This window comes from Fistularia commersonii, chromosome 1 (genome assembly GCF_037954325.1).
Source record: "Fistularia commersonii isolate RoL2024-O1a breed Wild chromosome 1, RoL_Fcom_v1.0, whole genome shotgun sequence".
Lineage (NCBI taxonomy): Eukaryota > Metazoa > Chordata > Actinopteri > Syngnathiformes > Fistulariidae > Fistularia > Fistularia commersonii.
In genome coordinates, this window is record NC_141284.1 from 1,321,211 (window position 1) to 1,339,085 (window position 17,875).

At 46.6% G+C, this 17,875-nt stretch overlaps 1 protein-coding gene and 1 long non-coding RNA gene across 7 annotated transcripts in view; one reads left to right on the forward strand and one right to left on the reverse strand.

Moving 5' to 3' along the window:
• The first annotated feature begins 320 nt into the window (after positions 1-320).
• The window catches only part of atp11b (ATPase phospholipid transporting 11B), a 49,250-nt gene continuing 31,695 nt past the window's right edge, over positions 321-17,875 (forward strand). The window contains exons 1-11 of one of the 6 annotated variants that reach the window (XM_086176106.1): positions 321-912; positions 7,778-7,894; positions 8,280-8,369; positions 10,542-10,622; positions 11,890-11,997; positions 12,518-12,646; positions 13,729-13,832; positions 16,364-16,411; positions 17,235-17,299; positions 17,394-17,475; positions 17,555-17,705. In XM_086176106.1, the coding sequence (XP_086032232.1) occupies positions 886-912; positions 7,778-7,894; positions 8,280-8,369; positions 10,542-10,622; positions 11,890-11,997; positions 12,518-12,646; positions 13,729-13,832; positions 16,364-16,411; positions 17,235-17,299; positions 17,394-17,475; positions 17,555-17,705 (1,002 nt within the window). In that variant the 5' untranslated portion in view covers positions 321-885. The remainder of the gene's footprint in view (positions 913-7,777; positions 7,895-8,279; positions 8,370-10,541; positions 10,623-11,889; positions 11,998-12,517; positions 12,647-13,728; positions 13,833-16,363; positions 16,412-17,234; positions 17,300-17,393; positions 17,476-17,554; positions 17,706-17,875) is intronic. The other 5 variants (XR_015108957.1, XM_086175816.1, XM_086175904.1 and 2 more) reach the window with 5 other exon arrangements.
• On the reverse strand, positions 2,779-4,134 carry LOC147237009 (uncharacterized). Its single transcript, XR_015108980.1, has 3 exons — positions 3,910-4,134; positions 3,260-3,315; positions 2,779-2,830 (listed from the first exon to the last, which is right to left on the reverse strand). It is a non-coding gene; the product is annotated as an uncharacterized LOC147237009 (long non-coding RNA).

Consider the following 17,875-nt stretch of genomic DNA (forward strand, 5'->3'; position numbering starts at 1 on the left):
CATGCTTTGTTGTTGTTTTCTTTATTTCGGTTATTTCGGAGCCGTCCGGCACAAGAATTTCCTTCAGGATCAGTTCTTTTTTTTCCTTATTTAACTCCTGGTCGCGCCGAAGACGTCGGCGTAGAGGCGGATGGATGTTTTCGGCCTCCGACGCGGATCCCTCTCCTCTGGATCTCCCCTGAAGACCTTCTACGACGTTCTTCGGCGTGAGACGAGGACAAACTGCAGAAGAAGGGAAGGAGGACGGCAGCAAAGATATCATCTCTGATGGACAACATCTCCCATCGTGTGCAGAGCATCACTGCAGCTCCCAACACACCTCATTCATACATGCATTCATTCATTCATTCATTCATGCACACACTTGTTTTTTTGCAGGAGAATTCATCTATTTTATATTTCTACATTTTCCTCCATCTGGAGAGCTCCATCCAGCCATCTTTCTGCCGACAGGGGGGGTTGCGAGGTCGTTGAGTGTGGGGACAGCCTGCGCAGAACTGTGTGTGTGTTTGAGTGTGTGTGTTGAATGTGTGTGTGTGTGTGTGTGTGTGTGTGTGTGCTGGCAGGGGAAGCCGATCGTGGCAGAGTGGAGAGAGATGTAGCGTTGCTTGCTGGGACTTCGTGGCCAGCCGTCAGTCAGCGGTGCCCCGGGGAGGAACGGTCGTCTCACCGCCGCCGCCGCCGCCGCCGCCGCAGGATGGAAGGGGTCGGATTTATTTCCCGGACGGTTCTTCCCTGAGCGCGCCGCGTACGATGCGGCCGAGAAGGAGCTTCCTTCAGGGGGGAAACATTCATGGTTTGGGACGCTTCCCTTGCTGGAGTAGCTAGTTGCTAGCGCTGGCTAGCGACACTTCTTGGCTACTTGGACCGTATTCTTCCGCAAGGATGCTACGATGGCTACGACAACAGCTGGTAAAAAAAAAAGAGAGGAAATCTTTCTTCTAACTTTTCTACACTTGTGCACGAATGCTTCACGATCGGGGAGTGTCCACGGGTCGGTGGGAGAACTTTACCCGGACGTGTCGCTAGCAGACGGGTCTCCGTTAGCCGTCGGTGTCGGTTGTGTTGCCCGTCCGGTGACACTCAGGTGTGACGTTGACGCGTTAACCTAGCCTTGTTTACCTTCGCCGAACGAATTAGTACAACGAAATAAAAAGTTTAAAACAAAATTAACCGATGTAAAACACACCGGCTCGAAGCTCGAGGTGGAGTTTGCTAGCCTATTTCAGGCGTTTTGTGATTTTTAATATAAATGAAAAAGAATCATGCCGACCCACTCGAGCTAAAAGCTAGCTTACCAGTGCTAGCTAAACTTCTCAAAGTTAACTAGCGTTGTATTTACTCTTGCTCTAAGCTAGCTTAGTCTGCTAAACTTCTCAAAGTTTAATAGAATTGAAACACATTGGTCTTATTATATTTTTGTAGACATTGCCGAAAAAAGGGGGCAGAGAAATCATTTCTGACAGCCGTGCAAACAGAATTTTTTATTGAATGTCTATGTTTAAGATGTCCTGGTGGCTTTAGCTTGGCCCTCACCTGTTGTTTGTCCACAAACACAACGTCTCCTTGACCAACCGCTGCATATGACACTTTCTCTCATTATTTATCTTCTAAATCATTCATTTTGTGCAGCAGTTGTCTGTTTTTGAACGAGACCTCATATTGACATGCTGGCTTACAGATGAAATGTGTGACACACACCTAGACAGAATGTGCAAGCATGTGACCGCTGTCCATGTGAAGGACTAAACATTCATTATTGAATTCATGCAGTCACGCATTCATCGGGTTGTTTTTACCAAAGTGTGGTGGTTCTGGTTTACGTAAGTTTGTGCAAACACCTCCTCCTTTATTTGGCAAACTTGAAATTAACTGTCATTGGTGCGGGGTTGAGTGGAGATGAAGAAGGTGCAGGGTTTCATGTCTGGAGCCGTGGAGAAACGCATTCGAGCGGGTCGGAACGGGTGGAGAAAAGTGTCAGGGGTGATAAAAAGAGTACGAAAGGAAAGCTGGAGAAGAAGCAGTGAGAGCAACCATGGTGCCTGGGTTGGAGACACCGAGGAGAAGACAGGAAGCAGAGCTGAAGGTAGCAGAAAATGATGTGGAGGTAACATCTCGTGGACAGAGCAGTGACGCTGAAGGTCTGGGTAGAAGAATGCCGAGGCCGAGAAAAAGACCAGCGAGTAGATTTCTGGATGGCGTGAGAGACCGGGACAGAAAATAGGGTTAGATGGAGGAAGACGATCCGCCGTGACGACCCCCGAACGGAGCGTCTGGAAGGAAAAGACGAAGAATTCTTCAGTCGACTTGAAATTAGCATCGCCTGAGATGGCACCTGTGTTTTTTATTTTCCAAGGCCTCTGCATTTAAAATATAAGTAGTAGCTCTTCATTTAAGGAGGCGCAATTAAGTCGGCAGGTTCCATATTGCTGACCTGCCAAGTTAATTATAAACGTGATTAAAATGCACTTCCCCTCACCTGGCCTCATGTAAAATGTGCTCCTCGCCGTTTATCTGACCTTGACCGAAACTTGCTGCCGCTTTGTCGCACAAGTTATTGCTTATCAGGTCATTTCTGCCGACATTGATCTGCATTCAGGAACAGGAAGGAACGAATGGAAACAGGTATGCGAGTGCTAGCTGTGGATGGACAAATACAGAAGCTGAAGGTTCTCCTTCATCCAGGTCTATCGTTGTTGCATCTCGTGGTCCCTCCTCTCATTCTTGGGTTCTAACAGACCGGGGAGTATTTGGTGTACAAGTCCTGGGGTCGGTGCTGGCCGTTGGTCCAAGTTGTAAAGGTTTATGTGCGTGAGTTGTCGTGTTGCAACTGGGAGGGAGAGGGTTGTTGTGTTAATGTACGAATTTGGAGTCTGATCAGGTAATAGAAAAGGCTGAGGTGTAGATTGAAGACAAGAGCCGACATCATGGTGTTCAAGCAGGGTTAGCATCAAAAATGGGCTGTTTTTAGGAGACGAGCTAACACACCCATTTGTCCTTCCTCTTATACGCGTCCTAAATCAAAGTATTGTGTGATTTTGAGTTGTGTCAAACATTCAACCTGTGTATATCAAGACTTTTACACCTTTTGGTTCAAGTATTGATTTATTTTAATTTGATCCAAATGTTAGCATGCAGCCCTACCAGTGTATTGTAATTTGAAAGGTTATCAGTAGATTAAAGTTGGGTTGGGTTTGCAGATGAATGTCGCAAACGCAAAGTTTGTCGTGTCAGACAAGTTTTATTTGGCAGTCCTTACCTGTGAGCGCCACCTAGCAGCGGTAGCATCTCACACAGCATTTTCTTTGACGCTTCCTTGAGAAAACAAAATGGGTCATGTGCCTTTTCAACTGATCAAAGATGCTGATTAGTGTCTCCCAGATCCCGAGATGTGGTCACAACCAAAATAATCATGTTTTTGTTGTTGTTTGTTTTGGAAAGGCGAAATATTCACACTCAGATTTGAGAATTTTGCCCAATCGGTCCATAAAACGGTTCGCAGTCAATGCAAGGGTGGATCACTCATTGACTTGTCACTGCTGGTCTGTAAAAATACAAATCAATTCCAACGCATTGTACATGTATTTGCGATCCAAAAAGCAGAGATAAGGAGGATTCTATGGGTAGTTAATAATGTTAATTACAAAAAAAAAAAGAGAAATTAGGAGCTGTGTTTATTTCACAAATTCATCGGCCATATACCTCACTGCTGCCGTAACGTTAATCGTCCGACGTAATAAAGCCGTAAAACGTCTGATTAAAAAGCCGCTCCTGTCGGCCTTAATTATACCGTTAGCTTCCTTATCATGTGTCACTCTGCTTCAGGATATTCATTTCATGCCACATGTTGTTAGATATCTGCTGCTGTGCCCGTGGTCGTGTTTGTATCGCCGTTGTCAACATTCATACCGTCAAACGCGGCGTCCCTCTCCTCTGCTTGGTCACAGTCCGTTGCTCCCTCTGTTTTTTGTCCACACCGGAAAGCAATCAGGTGGACTTCGGGTCTTATTCACCCCCTCAGACAATCGGGGAGGTGTTCTCCGCCCGAGTCCGGTCGAAACCAATTAATCGCCCAAATGAATCTGTCATGTGTGCCGCTCACTGACGTAACCTTATTGGCGCCGGCTTCATCGGGGCCTCCTGGTTAGTGGAGATAAAATCAAACGCGTCAGAGATGATGTTCAGTAAAAAGCAGAAACCAGACAACCGACTTTATCCGACTTTGTCGCAAAATCTGCGAGGAACGGGAAAGACGTTTCTCCCACGGTGACATGACATCGACAAAATAATAATAATGATAATAATAATGATTCAGTTCATGACCGGGGTTTTGGCCGAAATCTATAGTCCGACTTTTAACATCTTAATTTAAACATACATTCGGTATGCGGTAGTTGACGTGCTTATAGCCTTGACTTTGACACTTTATAGTTTTATTTGTATTTCTTATTCTCCCCCCTTTTTCTTTTACTGTTTATGCAATTTCCTACTATTATTTATTATTGTTTGTTTTACTTGAAACTCTGGCACAACAATTTCCTTCGGGATAAATCAAGTTGTTCTTATTCTTATCTCGTCGTCTCCGTCGGACTATATTCGTTTGATTACGGCAGGCTCGGCGCCGCGTTTAACGTTCGTTCCTTTTTTCAGATTATATGTTGAAGTAAAATTGTCCGACCGGTCGTTTCAAAATTTGGATGTGACGACAAAATCCCTCGGTCTGGGAAGCGACTCAAGGAGGATCATCCCAACAGTCTGAACGTTCCAGACCCTTCCATGAATGGTCGTGGAGATAGTAGATACATACCGGTAGGAAAGTGTCAGGGTTGGAATTGCCAGGCAGGAAGAGCAAAGAGAAGATGTATGGATGTTGTGGAAGAAGACGTGAAGTTAGCGGGTGTAAGATAAGAGGATACCGAGATGGAGCGGGCTGAATCGCTGTGAAGGGAGTTGCCGAAAGGGAAAGAAGACGACTCTTCTTCTTCTTCTTCTTCTTCTGCTGCAGCTTCATCGAGGAGTTTTAGAGCTGCTAATCATCTTAATTCTTAACAGAATGTGGAGCGAGAGGGTGATAAATGGAATGCTTACTCATTACTCTCAATCAAACTGAGGCGCTAATGGTTTGTCTGGCAGGCCGGTGGCCGAGCAGGTCTTTGTGAGACGATCGTGGTCCTGGATCCCAGCGAACACGGAACCCCAACCGAGTTCCGCTCCGATGCGCTCGTGGATTTTTTAACGGCGATTCTTTCCCGGTTGGCTCAGTACGACAACCCCAAAAAAACCGACGACGTCTTGTTCAGAAGCGTCGGAAGCCGAAATCTTCTCGATGAACATCGGTCGAGGTCCGTCGCCCCGGTTACGGGTAAACGTAGCCGTTAGCCGGATGAGCTTACGGAGAAACTCTGCAAACATCCCTGCGCAAACATGACGACGGTTCATAACATAACAAGAGGCCGACGGGCTGACGAGTCACTCCGTCTGTCCACATGGCCGGGCGGAGAACTCTTTCCCAACATCCTGCGGAATCGTCGACATAATTACATAAATGGGTATGAAGTAAGAATTAATTACAACGGTTGGCGGGGGTGCAGCAGCTCGTTGATCAATGCCAGTGACTCAACGGTTCCCGAGGTGGATGTCAGGCTTACAAAACCCACTTCCTGCCGTGTTCGTTCCGGTTTCCTGCGAACGCCGCTTAAGATTTTGCAGGTTCGATCGGTTTAAAAAAAAAAAAAAAAAATTAGAAGACCCACTTCCATAGAATGCTTCCTTATAGCACTAATAAACAATAGGCAAAAGAAGACAATCGGTAAGCTGAAAAATGTGTTTTCATCTACGAATATACACTGCTCAAAAAACATAAAGGGAACACTTAAAAAACACATCCTAGATCTAAATGAATGAAATATTCTTATGAAATACTTTGCTCTTTACACAGTTGAATGTGCTGACGACAAAATCACACAAAAATGATCAATGGAAATCAATTGTATCAACCCATGGAGGTCTGGATTAGGAATCACACTCCAAATTAAAGTGTAAAAACAAACTCCAGGCTGATCCAACTTTGATGTAATGTCCTTAAAACAAGTCCAAATGAATGTGTGTTGCTTCCTGAGTGGACACTATGATTTCACACAAGTGGGATTGACTTGGAGTTACATTGTGTCGTTCAAGTGTTCTCTTTATTTTTTTGAGCAGTATATATATAACTGGACATATAAACAGAGATGGGAGGCGGAAATGACCGGTGACATATCAGTGGACACCTGGGAGGAGACGTGCACTCAAGCACACCGGACCGCAAATTCAAGCTCCTCTCCAAGTGGAAAGTAATTATTAGGTTTTCCAGAACACCAGAAATAAGAGCTGAGATGGACCGGAGATGTCGGGGTTCTTGCTGGAGTCATCGTGGTGAAGATATTATCGACAACACACATATATTTTTGCTCTGCCCCCAACTAAGTTTATTTTGGAAAGAGTCATATATGGATGTAGAGAAAAACTAAATAAAAATTAGTTTAAAAAAAAAAAAAAAAAAGCAGTTCGTCCCACGCTTGCAGCTTTTTATTTGCCTTTTATATAAATGTATTTTGACGCCTTACGTCAGGAATTGGAGATTTGGTTTAATCTCCCAAGCTGGCGGAGGTTCATCCTGCCTATTTAGAAAATGAGGAGTCGGTTCTCCAACGTGGAGGACCTCCATCCAGAGGACGCTCCTCTGGATGGAGGTCCAAGAACGTCAGAGATGTACTGAGAGGAAGGAAAAAGAGTTCAATTTTCATAAAAGCAAAGTGGTTTGGATTGGAATTTTATTCCCTTTTAAAAACAAACTCCATTAGCTCATGTGTTTCCCTTTCAATAAATTCTCCACGGCGGCAGATTGAGAACACGAGGTGGTAAAACACCTGTGCACTGTTACTCCAGCGCTATTGGATGTGTGTGTGTGTGTGGGTGGGAACGCGGAGCCTGGTGAGGTGTGTGTGTGTGTGTGTGTGCAAGGGTGAGAAACTATTAAAGTTGTTTTGTTTGAAGCACATGATTAATAAGCAGAGACAGGATAATAGAGCCGTATTAAATGTACAGACAAATTCGTAATACGTCCCGTGTGTGTGTGTGTGTGTGTGCGCGCGCGCGAGCTGGCATGCTTGTATGTGTGTGTGTGTGTTTGCAAGCGATTGAACCTTATTAAAACTGTATTTTTTTCCTGAAACACATAATTAATAATCAAAGATAGGAAAATAGGACCAGGTTAACACCACATACACACACATGTCTTTAAATTACAATTATTTCCCTGTTAAAGGTGTGTGTGTGTGTGTGTGTGTGTGTGTTTGAAGGGTGTGAAAGTATATTTGTTTAACATCTGAAACACATTATAAATTAACAGAGATAGGAAAATAGGGTTAGAGTAAAGGTACACACACTTTTAAACTATGACAACTGCACTTGTGTGTGTGTGTGTGTGTTTGCAAGCAAGAGAAAGAGAATAAAAGTGTTTTCCTCTGAAGCACGTTATTGATAATTAAAAACAGGAAAATAAGTTCCACACTTTTTAAATTAAAACCACCTTTCCTATAATTACCTCTAATCACCCGTAGCTATAATTACATCCGAGCAACTTGAAAAAAGTCAATAGATAATTCCCGTTATCGATGCAACGGCGGTTTCGGAGCCTTTCGGAGGAAAGTTTGAAGCCTCGAAAAGATCCAACTTGTTCTCAGAGCCGTGATGTTTGTAAGCAGTGTCTTATTTTGTTTTTCCCGCCTCCACCCAGGGCTTGGACCCTCCGCACCAGAGCGACACCAGGACGGTCTACGTGGCCAACCGCTTCCCCCAGCGAGGCCACTACGTGCCGCAGCGCTTCACCGACAACAGAATCATCTCATCCAAGGTAACGTCTTTCTCTGTCGCCGTTTGCCGCACCAGATATCGGCCGGGGAAGAAATAAGCCGCTGAGGAGAGGCGGTCGATTCGGTGATCGAATTTGCAAACAGACGGGAGTCAAACCGAATTGTGAAAATGCGGCGGCGCGAGCGAGCGAGCGAGAGAGCGTAACCAAACAGGACGTGCAGGAAGCGGTGAGTTGAAATGTCGGCGTGAAAGAAAAACCCCAAGCTAGAAACAGCGGTGCACTGCAACCCCGACGCTGCAGGATGCTAAACATAGCATGTGTGTGTTTGATGTGACAACCGGCGTGTTTTTTATTTTGGTGACTAGAACACCTGCAAGTCACCGGTTGCCTAAAAAAAAAAAGACAATGTCGCTTTGTTTTGCAGTACACAATTTGGAACTTTGTCCCCAAGAATCTGTTTGAGCAGTTCAGAAGGATAGCAAACTTCTATTTCCTCATCATCTTCCTTGTACAGGTAACACACACACACACACACACACGCACACACACACACATTCATGGCATTTTATCGCAGCTACAAATTCCTCTCTCGCCTCCCAACAAGTGTGTCTCCACTTCTTCTCTTGATGGAAATTCCTGTGTGTCTGTTTTTCTGCAAGGCTGTGTGAGTCATGGACTTCCAGGGACATGCAGGAGAACAGATCCTGGCTGCGAATTAAAATATGACGCCCACACATTAACTCCTGTGTGGCTTAAACAACCGTCCCTAAGCGCCGACCTTTCACAATGCATCAGTCAGGCTCGCTTGAGCGGAATTTGGCTTCCAAATTTTTCAGCCCTCTCCTGATTTATCGGGGCCGGTGTATCCGAGCCAGACTAATCGAGGTGACTGCGTCTGAGAAAGGCTGCGTTTCCACCCGCCCGACGTGTCGGCTAGGCTGTAGTCAGATTAGCCTCCCCCGGGACGAGGGTCTCTTTCCGCCGGGACGTCGAGAACATGTTTTCTGAGAGGGCCAATTGAAGGCGTTTTCACGCGCCCGAAGAAGCCTGGATTTGTTTTGGTTGGTTTTTTTTTCCCCCGCGATGCTTGGGGGTTCATACTTGTATGCTTGGGGGTTAGTACTTGTATGCTATGGGGGTTAGTACTTGTATGCTTGGGGGTTAGTACTTGTATGCTTGGGGGTTCGTACTTGTATGCTTGGGGGTTAGTACTTGTATGCTTGGGGGTTAGTACTTGTATGCTATGGGGGTTCGTACTTGTATGCTTGGGGGTTAGTACTTGTATGCTTGGGGGTTCGTACTTGTATGCTTGGGGGTTCGTACTTGTATGCTTGGGGGTTAGTACTTGTATGCTTGGGGGTTAGTACTTGTATGCTATGGGGGTTAGTACTTATATGCTTGGGGGTTAGTACTTGTATGCTATGGGGGTTAGTACTTGTATGCTTGGGGGTTTGTACTTGTATGCTTGGACCAGCAAAGGCCTGGAGCAAGGAAGCGGTGGTGCTCTGTATACCGATCCATTAATACTTCCTCCTAAACCGCGTGTATTCATTAGAGCTGTCAAGTGATTAAAAATAGGAATCCGATTAATTTGTTGTTTTATTAGATTAACTGAATTAATCACGATTAAAACCCGCGCATTGTTAACTGTGATTCCTTTAGCGGGGCGATAAAGACCCATGTTTGGAGGATATATAGATACATTTAACGTGTTTTATTTAAACTGCAGAACAGATACAGTGTCCAGGTTGCAAAATAAAAACAAATTAAACCAACCGACCCCACCGTATCTAACAAACACGATTCACGCGCTCGCACGTTGACGTTCTCTGAGACCCCGACAGTCCCGTAGTGTTCGGTACTTCAAGATCGGATAATAATACTTTATTGATACCCGTGCAAGGAGGTGAATTTCGGTGTAAATGCTGGTGGAAGGAATGATGGGATTTGGAATTTTTTTTTACACATTTCAATCAAATTAATCTGGATTAACTTGCTCGTTTGACAGCACCGCTGTTTACATATTTATGGAATCGGAGTAAAAATCAATCACAGATGGGAAGTTTCACCCGAGCGTAAGCGTCTCTCTTTCAGTCGTAATTATCCAACGGCAGACTAATGATGTTGATAAGAAGAAAAAAAAAAACCTGACAAACCGCGCCGAGGTGTTAATTCCACCTCTGTTCTGTTAAGATGGAGATCTTTAAGCCCAAAAATCTATATATGAATGGCAGGAAAAACGATTTAGCAGCGAATCAATGCTGATTTAGATATCTTTTATACTGATGTTGTGGCGTTTAAGAAATACGTTTGCCGCTTTCGACCGGCGTGAAGCGAAATTCGTCCGAGTCGAATTATTTCTTTGCGTGGAACGATGGCGCCTCATACGTCCTCCTCTCCGCTCTTGTCAAGACGTTGTGAAAAATACCAAACCTCCCGCGCAGAGATCTGGACCGGTTTGACGCGAGCGGCGACGCCGAGAAATGTCCGCTCGAATAAAAGGTCTGAAAGTGGCGGCGTGTCTGCGGACGTCCGCGTGAGGAACTCGGAGCTGACAGTTGACCTTAAAAGAAAAGTTAAAGTCATTCCTGTTTGACAGTTTTATTTCTGTCTCCGCCGTACATTTCTTTACACCTCCCTCACGCTCGGACGTTTTTGTTTTTTATTTTTATTTTTTTCCCCCCAGTTAATGATCGACACCCCGACGTCTCCGGTCACCAGCGGCCTGCCGCTCTTCTTCGTCATCACCGTAACGGCCATAAAGCAGGTGAGAACCCGTCCTTCCTCTTTTCTTTAAAAACAGGGAAGTAAAAAATAAGAAGATAGAAGTTCTCCTCCCCCCCCCCCCCCAACATTTTCAATGATTATTCTGTGAATTTGAAATGACCCGAGCCGCCGTCGCTCTCTTTGATCGGCGGATTCGTAGTTTTGTAATCCCAGCATCGTGATTTCTGATTGGTCGCTACGGTTTGCGTGATAATATTGTCATTTTAATGGTCGCTTAAAAATATGACAAAGTACGATTTAATCGTTTAGACGCAGAACGATTGTCAGGGGTACTATGTGATAGAAGACTATCGGCCAGAAGGAAAGGAAAGGTGTACAAGACAGCGGTGAGACCAGCGATGATGTTTGGACTAGAAACTGTTCCAATGACCAAAAGACAGCAGGCAGAACTAGAGGTTGCAGAGATGAAGATGTTGAGGTTCTCTTTGGGAGTGACCAGGATGGAGAGGATCAGGAATGAGTCCATCAGAGGAACATCACATGTTAGATGTTTTGGAGAGAAGGTCAGAGAAGCCAGACTGAGATGGTTGGGTCATGGACAGAGGAGGGATAGAGAATATATTGGTAGACGGATGCTGGAATTGGAGCTGCCAGGCAGGAGGTCTGGAGGAAGACCAGAGAGAAGATTTATGGACGTCGTGAGAGAAGATATGAAGGTAGTTGGTGTGAGAGAGGAGGATCCAAAGAATAGGGTTAGATGGAGAAAGTTGACTCGCTGTGGGAAGGGAAAAGCCCAAAGGAGAAGAAGAATCTGTCACAGGGGTGCAGGACATGTATGACCGAGACAAAGTGACGATTGAGATGTTTTGGACATGAACAAAGGAGTGTCCATGTCCAAACCATGGTGAAGATCTGGGTAGAAGGTTGCTGAAGGTGAAGCTGCCAGGCATGAGGTCTGGAGGAAGACCAAAGAGAAGATTGATGGACGTAGTGAGAGAGGATATGAAGGTAGTTGGTGTGAGAGAGGAGGATCCAGAGAATAAGGTTAGATGGAGAAAGTTGACTCGCTGTGGGAAGGGAAAATTCCAAAGAAGAAGAAGAAGAAGAAGAAGAAGAGATGCAGAACGATGCGACGAGCACATTGACGTATACGAGCTAAATCGGCAAAGAACGATCAAAATGTGAAATATTTACGGTTGGGCGGGAAAAGAAGGGGGGGGGCGGACGGAGGAAGATGATTGGCCGCGGGGGAAACGACTTGTCGGCTCGTGTCGACGTGGTCAATCACGCCGCCAAATGTTCGGCAGGGCTACGAGGACTGGCTGAGGCACAAGGCCGACAATGAAGTCAACGGCGCCCCGGTGTTTGTGGTCCGCAGCGGAAGTCTGGTCCAGACCAGGTCCAAGAACATCAGGGTAAGACGCCGACCTCACGTTCTTCCACGTCTCCGACCATCACTAAAAACCACCTAAAAAATAGCTTTCCACAAGACGAAGCCTCCGGCGGGAACCGGGAGCCGCTCGGCTGTTAGAGTCCGACGGGCGAAGCCGGTGTTTCTGCCGAACCGAGAACCGGCGAGCGCCGTTTTAGAAGATCCGATGAATTATGCTTTTTTTTTTTTTTTTTCACAACAACGTCCTATTCGGGGCCTTGAAATGCCACTGTTTAGTCACGTCTCCTCGTCCTCCCTGGACGCCTCCGAGCAGCCCGAGCGCCGACCTTTAGACCAGACGTTAGTTCAACTCATTAACTTAACGGGCTTTGCAGCTTCCGCCGCCTGTAGAAATAATCCCCTCGCTTCCCTTCCGCCCCTGAACGTCTCACAGCGACATTTCACAGGAATCAAACCATCTCGCCGATGATTTGTTATTTCTATTTACCAGAAACGCTAAATAAAAAGTCAACAAAGCGCGTTTGCCCGATCTTCTCCTCCAGGTTGGAGATATCGTCCGGGTGGCCAAAGACGAGACCTTCCCGGCCGACCTGGTGCTGCTGTCGTCCGACCGCTCCGACGGCACCTGTCACATCACCACCGCCAGCCTGGACGGAGAAACCAACCTGAAGGTCCGAGCCAGTTCCCATATCAGTGGGTGTGAATGTGCGAGGTAGAAGAACCCAGCTTGAGCCGTGAGGAGGTAAAGGAGGAGGAGGACTTCACGGGCTGAAGGTCCAGAGTAGAGGAGAGGGTGGAGAAGATGTGGAGGGGCATGTCAGGGGGGATAGAAGAGTGTGAATGGAAAGATGGAGGACACCAAGGAGGAGAAGCCAGAGATGGAGATATGGAGGGTCCTCCTTGGAAGTGAGGAGGATGAAGAGGAACATCAAGGAGTCCATTAGATGGACACTCTAGATGTTCAGACTGAGATGGTTTGGACATGGACAGAGGAGGGATGGTGAAGTTCTGGGGTTGGAAGTACCAGGCAGGAGGTCCCGAAGAAGACCAGAGTGGAGGTTTATGGATGGAGGGAAAGAGGACGTGAAGTTCGATGGCATGAGAGAAGAGCGTACAGGAACCGGGGTCAGATGGAGGGAGTTGATTGGCCGTGACGACCAAGTGCGGAGAAGAAGGTCTCTCCTGGGAGGAACCTTGGGGTTCCGTAGATGGTGGTCCACACCTGCTCTGCAGGGAAACTCATCAGACAACCGGGTGGTGCTGATGTGATGCCACCCGTAGAAACCTCATTGAAATGCTAATGCGAAATTCCGCATTGTGTCGACATCTAACGGAGCTTTCAGAAGATCACGCATCCATACTCTCCCCTCCTGGTCGCAGGTGAATCGAGAACTTTGGTTTGCGCCGATGTTCTGACTCTGGATGTAGATGGTTACAAGGTAGCTCCGGTAGATGGTCAGAAGGGGCCTGCTGGGAGAGCTTTGCTGCTCCTGGAGAACAAACAGCTCACATACGAAAGTGGGTAAAGGAAAGCTGCTGATGGTCCAATGTGATTAGATGAGGCTCCTTGAGCTTGAAGGTATGCTTGAAAAAGAAAACAGCCCACCGGCGTCAGAACGAGAGCAGATCAACGAATAAAACATGAAACCGGACCGACGGTGCGATCACGATAACCTCGAAAAGACCTACGACGAGATCCGAGATGTTGAAGACGTAGATCTTGTGGATCCACGTTCTCCCTTGTTTGTTGCAGACGCACTACTCGGTGGCAGAAACCTCGGTGTGTCAGTCCGTCTCACCGCTGGAGAAGCTGCAGGCCGTCGTGGAGTGTCAACAGCCGGAGGCCGACCTGTACAGGTAACGTCCGCCCACGGGTTCCTGAAGACCAGGAAGACCTTTTTGTGAAGTGAAGCTTGAGTAGCACGAGTAAAACTCAAAGAAAAAGTTTGGATATGGATATTGTGATTTTTTTTTTTTTGAGGTATCAGAGATGTTGAAGGTGGAGGCGAGACTCGTCTCTGAGCTTCTTCTTGTTTGCAGTGATGATGGACACGCTGACAGATGAGGTTAGACAGGGATCGCGTGATGTTTGCAGATGACATTGTGATCTGGAGTGAGAGGACAGGTTGAGGAACATCCAGAGAGGTGGAGGTATGCTCTGGTGGAACGCTGAGATCAAGAAGGTGGAGGAGTTCAGGTACTTGGGGTCAACAGTCCAGAGCGATGAAAGAGGTGGAGAAAAGTGTCAGAGGTACGATGAGATAGAACCAGAAAGAAAGGGAAGGTGGAGGAGACGGTGGTGAGATGTTCTACAAACACTGACAATGACCGAAAGACTGGAGGCAGCTGGAGGTGGCAGAGATGGAGATGTTGAGGTTCTCTTTGGGAGCGACCTGGATGGAGAGGATCAGGAAGGAGTCCATCATGGTGGATGTTTTGGAGAGAAGGTCTGAGATGGTTGGGTCACGGACGGTGAATATATTGGAAGACGGATGGTGGAGTTGGAGGTCTCGAGGAAGACCAAGGAGAAGATGGATGGGCTTGGTGAGAAGATGTGAAGGTAGTTGGTTAGATTCCCCTGAAGGAAAAAACCCAAAGGAGAAGAAGAATGACGTTACTGCTCTAAGCTGAAAAATGGTTAGATCACTAATATGTAGTTGTTTTGATGTTCTGCAGCTGTTTATTAAAAGGTTTTTAAGCACCGCCTCTTTAGCAACCCGTCTCCCACTAATGCGTCTCAACTGACCGGCGGATCGATGGGTGTATTTTTAGTTTCCCCTCCATGTGTGGCCTCTTTGTGCTGCTCCTGCAGGGTTTCTGTTGATTTATTTATTTCTACCTTTTTTTTCGTTGATACGGCGATCCCTCGCTATGACGCGGTTTACTTTTCACGGTTTCGCTACTTCACGGATTTGCACGGTGCGTCGTGTTCTGCGTTCTGATTGGCTAAAAAGTCACTCCGCTTCTTCTCTACCCGTGCGTCGATAACGTCGCAGTTTAATATGTACACGGACGTAAAACAGCTTGACGAATTTACATGACGTACGTGCAAATTCTCCTGCAGTTTCTCTAAAACCCGTAATGTTGACAAAACGCTCTGGAGCGACAAAAGGAAGATGCTATCTATGGCAGATAAAGGTAAACTTCTGGACATGCTAAGGGAAGCTAAAAGCTATGCAGCTGTAGGTCGGCATTACGGAACGAACGAATCTTCCGTTCGTTCCGTAAAGAAGGAGGAAAAAAACATAAGGACGACAGCAGCGATAGAGTATTTAATTGTATAATAATTGAAAAAAAAAAAATAAAGGTTTCTACTTCACGGATTTTGCCTGTCACGGGTTCTTTTTGGAACGTAACCCCCGTGAAAAACAAGGGTTTACTGTAGTGTTTCCCCTCCCGGCAGCTGTCTGTCCGCTCTCTCCTGGAAGCTGATTTATCAAAATGTCATATTTAAACGGACGTGCAGAAGGTCCATCGGACAAGCTTGAATCGCCCGGACGTGGGGAGGATGTGCGATCCCTAAAATCGATCCGGGGTGAACCCGGGATGGGATCCTGCTCCCTGGAGACCCCGAGTCCAGGATAAGGGGTGACAAGAAATAAACGAATGAATGAGACAGTTTCTCCCCTTCCAAGCAGCGCCTGCTTCAGATAAATCCATTAAAAGTAGCCTCAGGCAGGGATAGGAAATCTTTGTCCGCCGCTTTAAATGGAATTAGTCAATAACGTTGCTAGTTCTGGTCCTCAAGTGTCATCTTAAGGTGGACTGAGGTCACCTTCAACCTCTGATTTATCTACAAGTGTGAAACCCATCTCTAGATTGCAGGGAAGGTACCTCTTGATTGGATTTATGAAGTTACCTACTTGTAAATAGATTCTCCAGTTAAACTCGCCACTTCACACGAAGCAAGCGATCGCGTTTCCCCAGGAGAGCAAAACTTCCTTCTCGGTCAAAGCGAAACTAAGAAGGTGAATAAATTCACCGCCTAAAAGCGCGAAGATACTTACTATCATTCGACATCTCTGGGCACAATACTCCCCTAAAATCATCCTCTCACAATGGAATTATCCGGACCTCGCGGACGCATCTCCCACCGGAATATAAATAGCTGTTATATTTTAAATTGAATACATCTGGGTGGAGGGAGGCTGGCGGAGAGATTTGGGAGCGGTCTAATTACTGGAGAGCCGAGTCTAAACACAGGCTTTTTTTATTTTCTTTCCAGTAACGGGGTAATTCAAGTGTGTGTGTCGCATGTTATCCCTCTTCCGGAGACAAAGAAAGGATTATCTTATCTGATTTTTAAATCCGAGCTTCGCCTCAGTCCGCCGCTTCCACTTTTTCCGCGCCAACAGCGAGTAAAAAGCCGGTCTCTCTCCGTTTTCCAGGTTCGTGGGCCGGATAACGGTGACTCAAGGCGACGAGGAGATCGTCAGGTGAGCTCGTGGGTGTCCGGTGTTTGTGACACAGTCATTTCTGGACTATTGGGCGCACCTGAGTATAAGCCGCACCGGCTAAATATAAACAAATAAGTGGACATATAAAGGCCGCCCCAGGTGTCCAATGTTGTAACCGGAGATGTTTACACAGAAACGTGTTTTGAAACTTTTAGTTGAATCCACACAAATATGTCGTGGAAATTTTTTTTTTTTTTTACAAAACAGTGGCTGTAACAAAGATGAATAATAAATAAGACAATATTAAGTCCATCCGTGCCGTGTCCTACTCCGGCCGACGGCATTAAAACCCGTTAAAGTCGTCTTCTTCGCCGTCGGAATTCACCGAGGCCGAATGTTTCGGCGGCGTGAAACTCCGTCGGATCTTAACATTGTGTTTACTCCCCTTGTCCTACGGGTCAAAAATGACCCAGAAGACAATCTTTGCACCCTGGTGGTGTACAGCCCGCATGGAAACATAAACAAAAAAAAGAAGTATCACTTTTTCTAATTATGGGGTCTCTTTAGGAAAAGTCATAAAATCTAAAGTTGGAAAAAAAATTGATTACGGGGTTTTTTTCTACAGCTAAACATGGCAGTGGGTCGCTTTTGACCCGCAACACAACACGAGGGTTAAAAAAAAAAAAAAAAAAAAAATCCGCAAATTAGCCGCATCGTCTTTTAAGCCGCGATGTTCGAAGCATCTCTTAGTCCAGAAACGACGTAAAAACCTTTCCTCACCCTGGTCACTCTGTCTTTCTTCATGTTTTTATCCACATCTATCTGGGTTTCCATTCCCGTGGCGTGTTTGCTTCCACGTCAGGCCGCTGGGCCCGGAGAACCTGCTGCTGCGCGGGGCCAGGCTGAAGAACACCAAAGAGATTTTCGGTGAGCGACGGATCGCGGGGGAAGGAAGGAAAGGGCGGGTCGCTGTTTCAAACCCGCAAAGGAAACCAAGTTGTTGTTGTTGTTGTTGTTGCAGGGGTGGCGGTTTATACAGGGATGGAGTCCAAGATGGCCCTCAACTACAAGTGCAAGTCACAGAAACGCTCCGCCGTGGAGAAGTAAGCTCGCCCGGCGTGGCGTAACAGCGCCGCCGTAGCGACGATGCACGCTAACTCCTCCTCCTCCTCCTCCTCCCAGGTCCATGAACACCTTCCTCATCATCTACCTGATCATCCTGCTGGTGGAGGCCATCCTCAGCACCATTCTGAAGTACGCCTGGCAGGCCGAGGAGAAGTGGGACGAGCCTTTCTACAACCAGAAGACGGAACAGGAGAGGAACAGCAGCCCGGTTAGACTCTTGGGGTTCCCCTTCAGACAGAGATGTTTGTCCACATCTGGGTTTCCAACCTCCTCCACGAAGACGAGCCTTCACGCCCGCCGACAGGAATCAAACTATCCGCTTGCGCTTTTAGATTGGGAATAACAGCCGCTGCCCTTTTGTTTTTAGCGTTTAGCGGA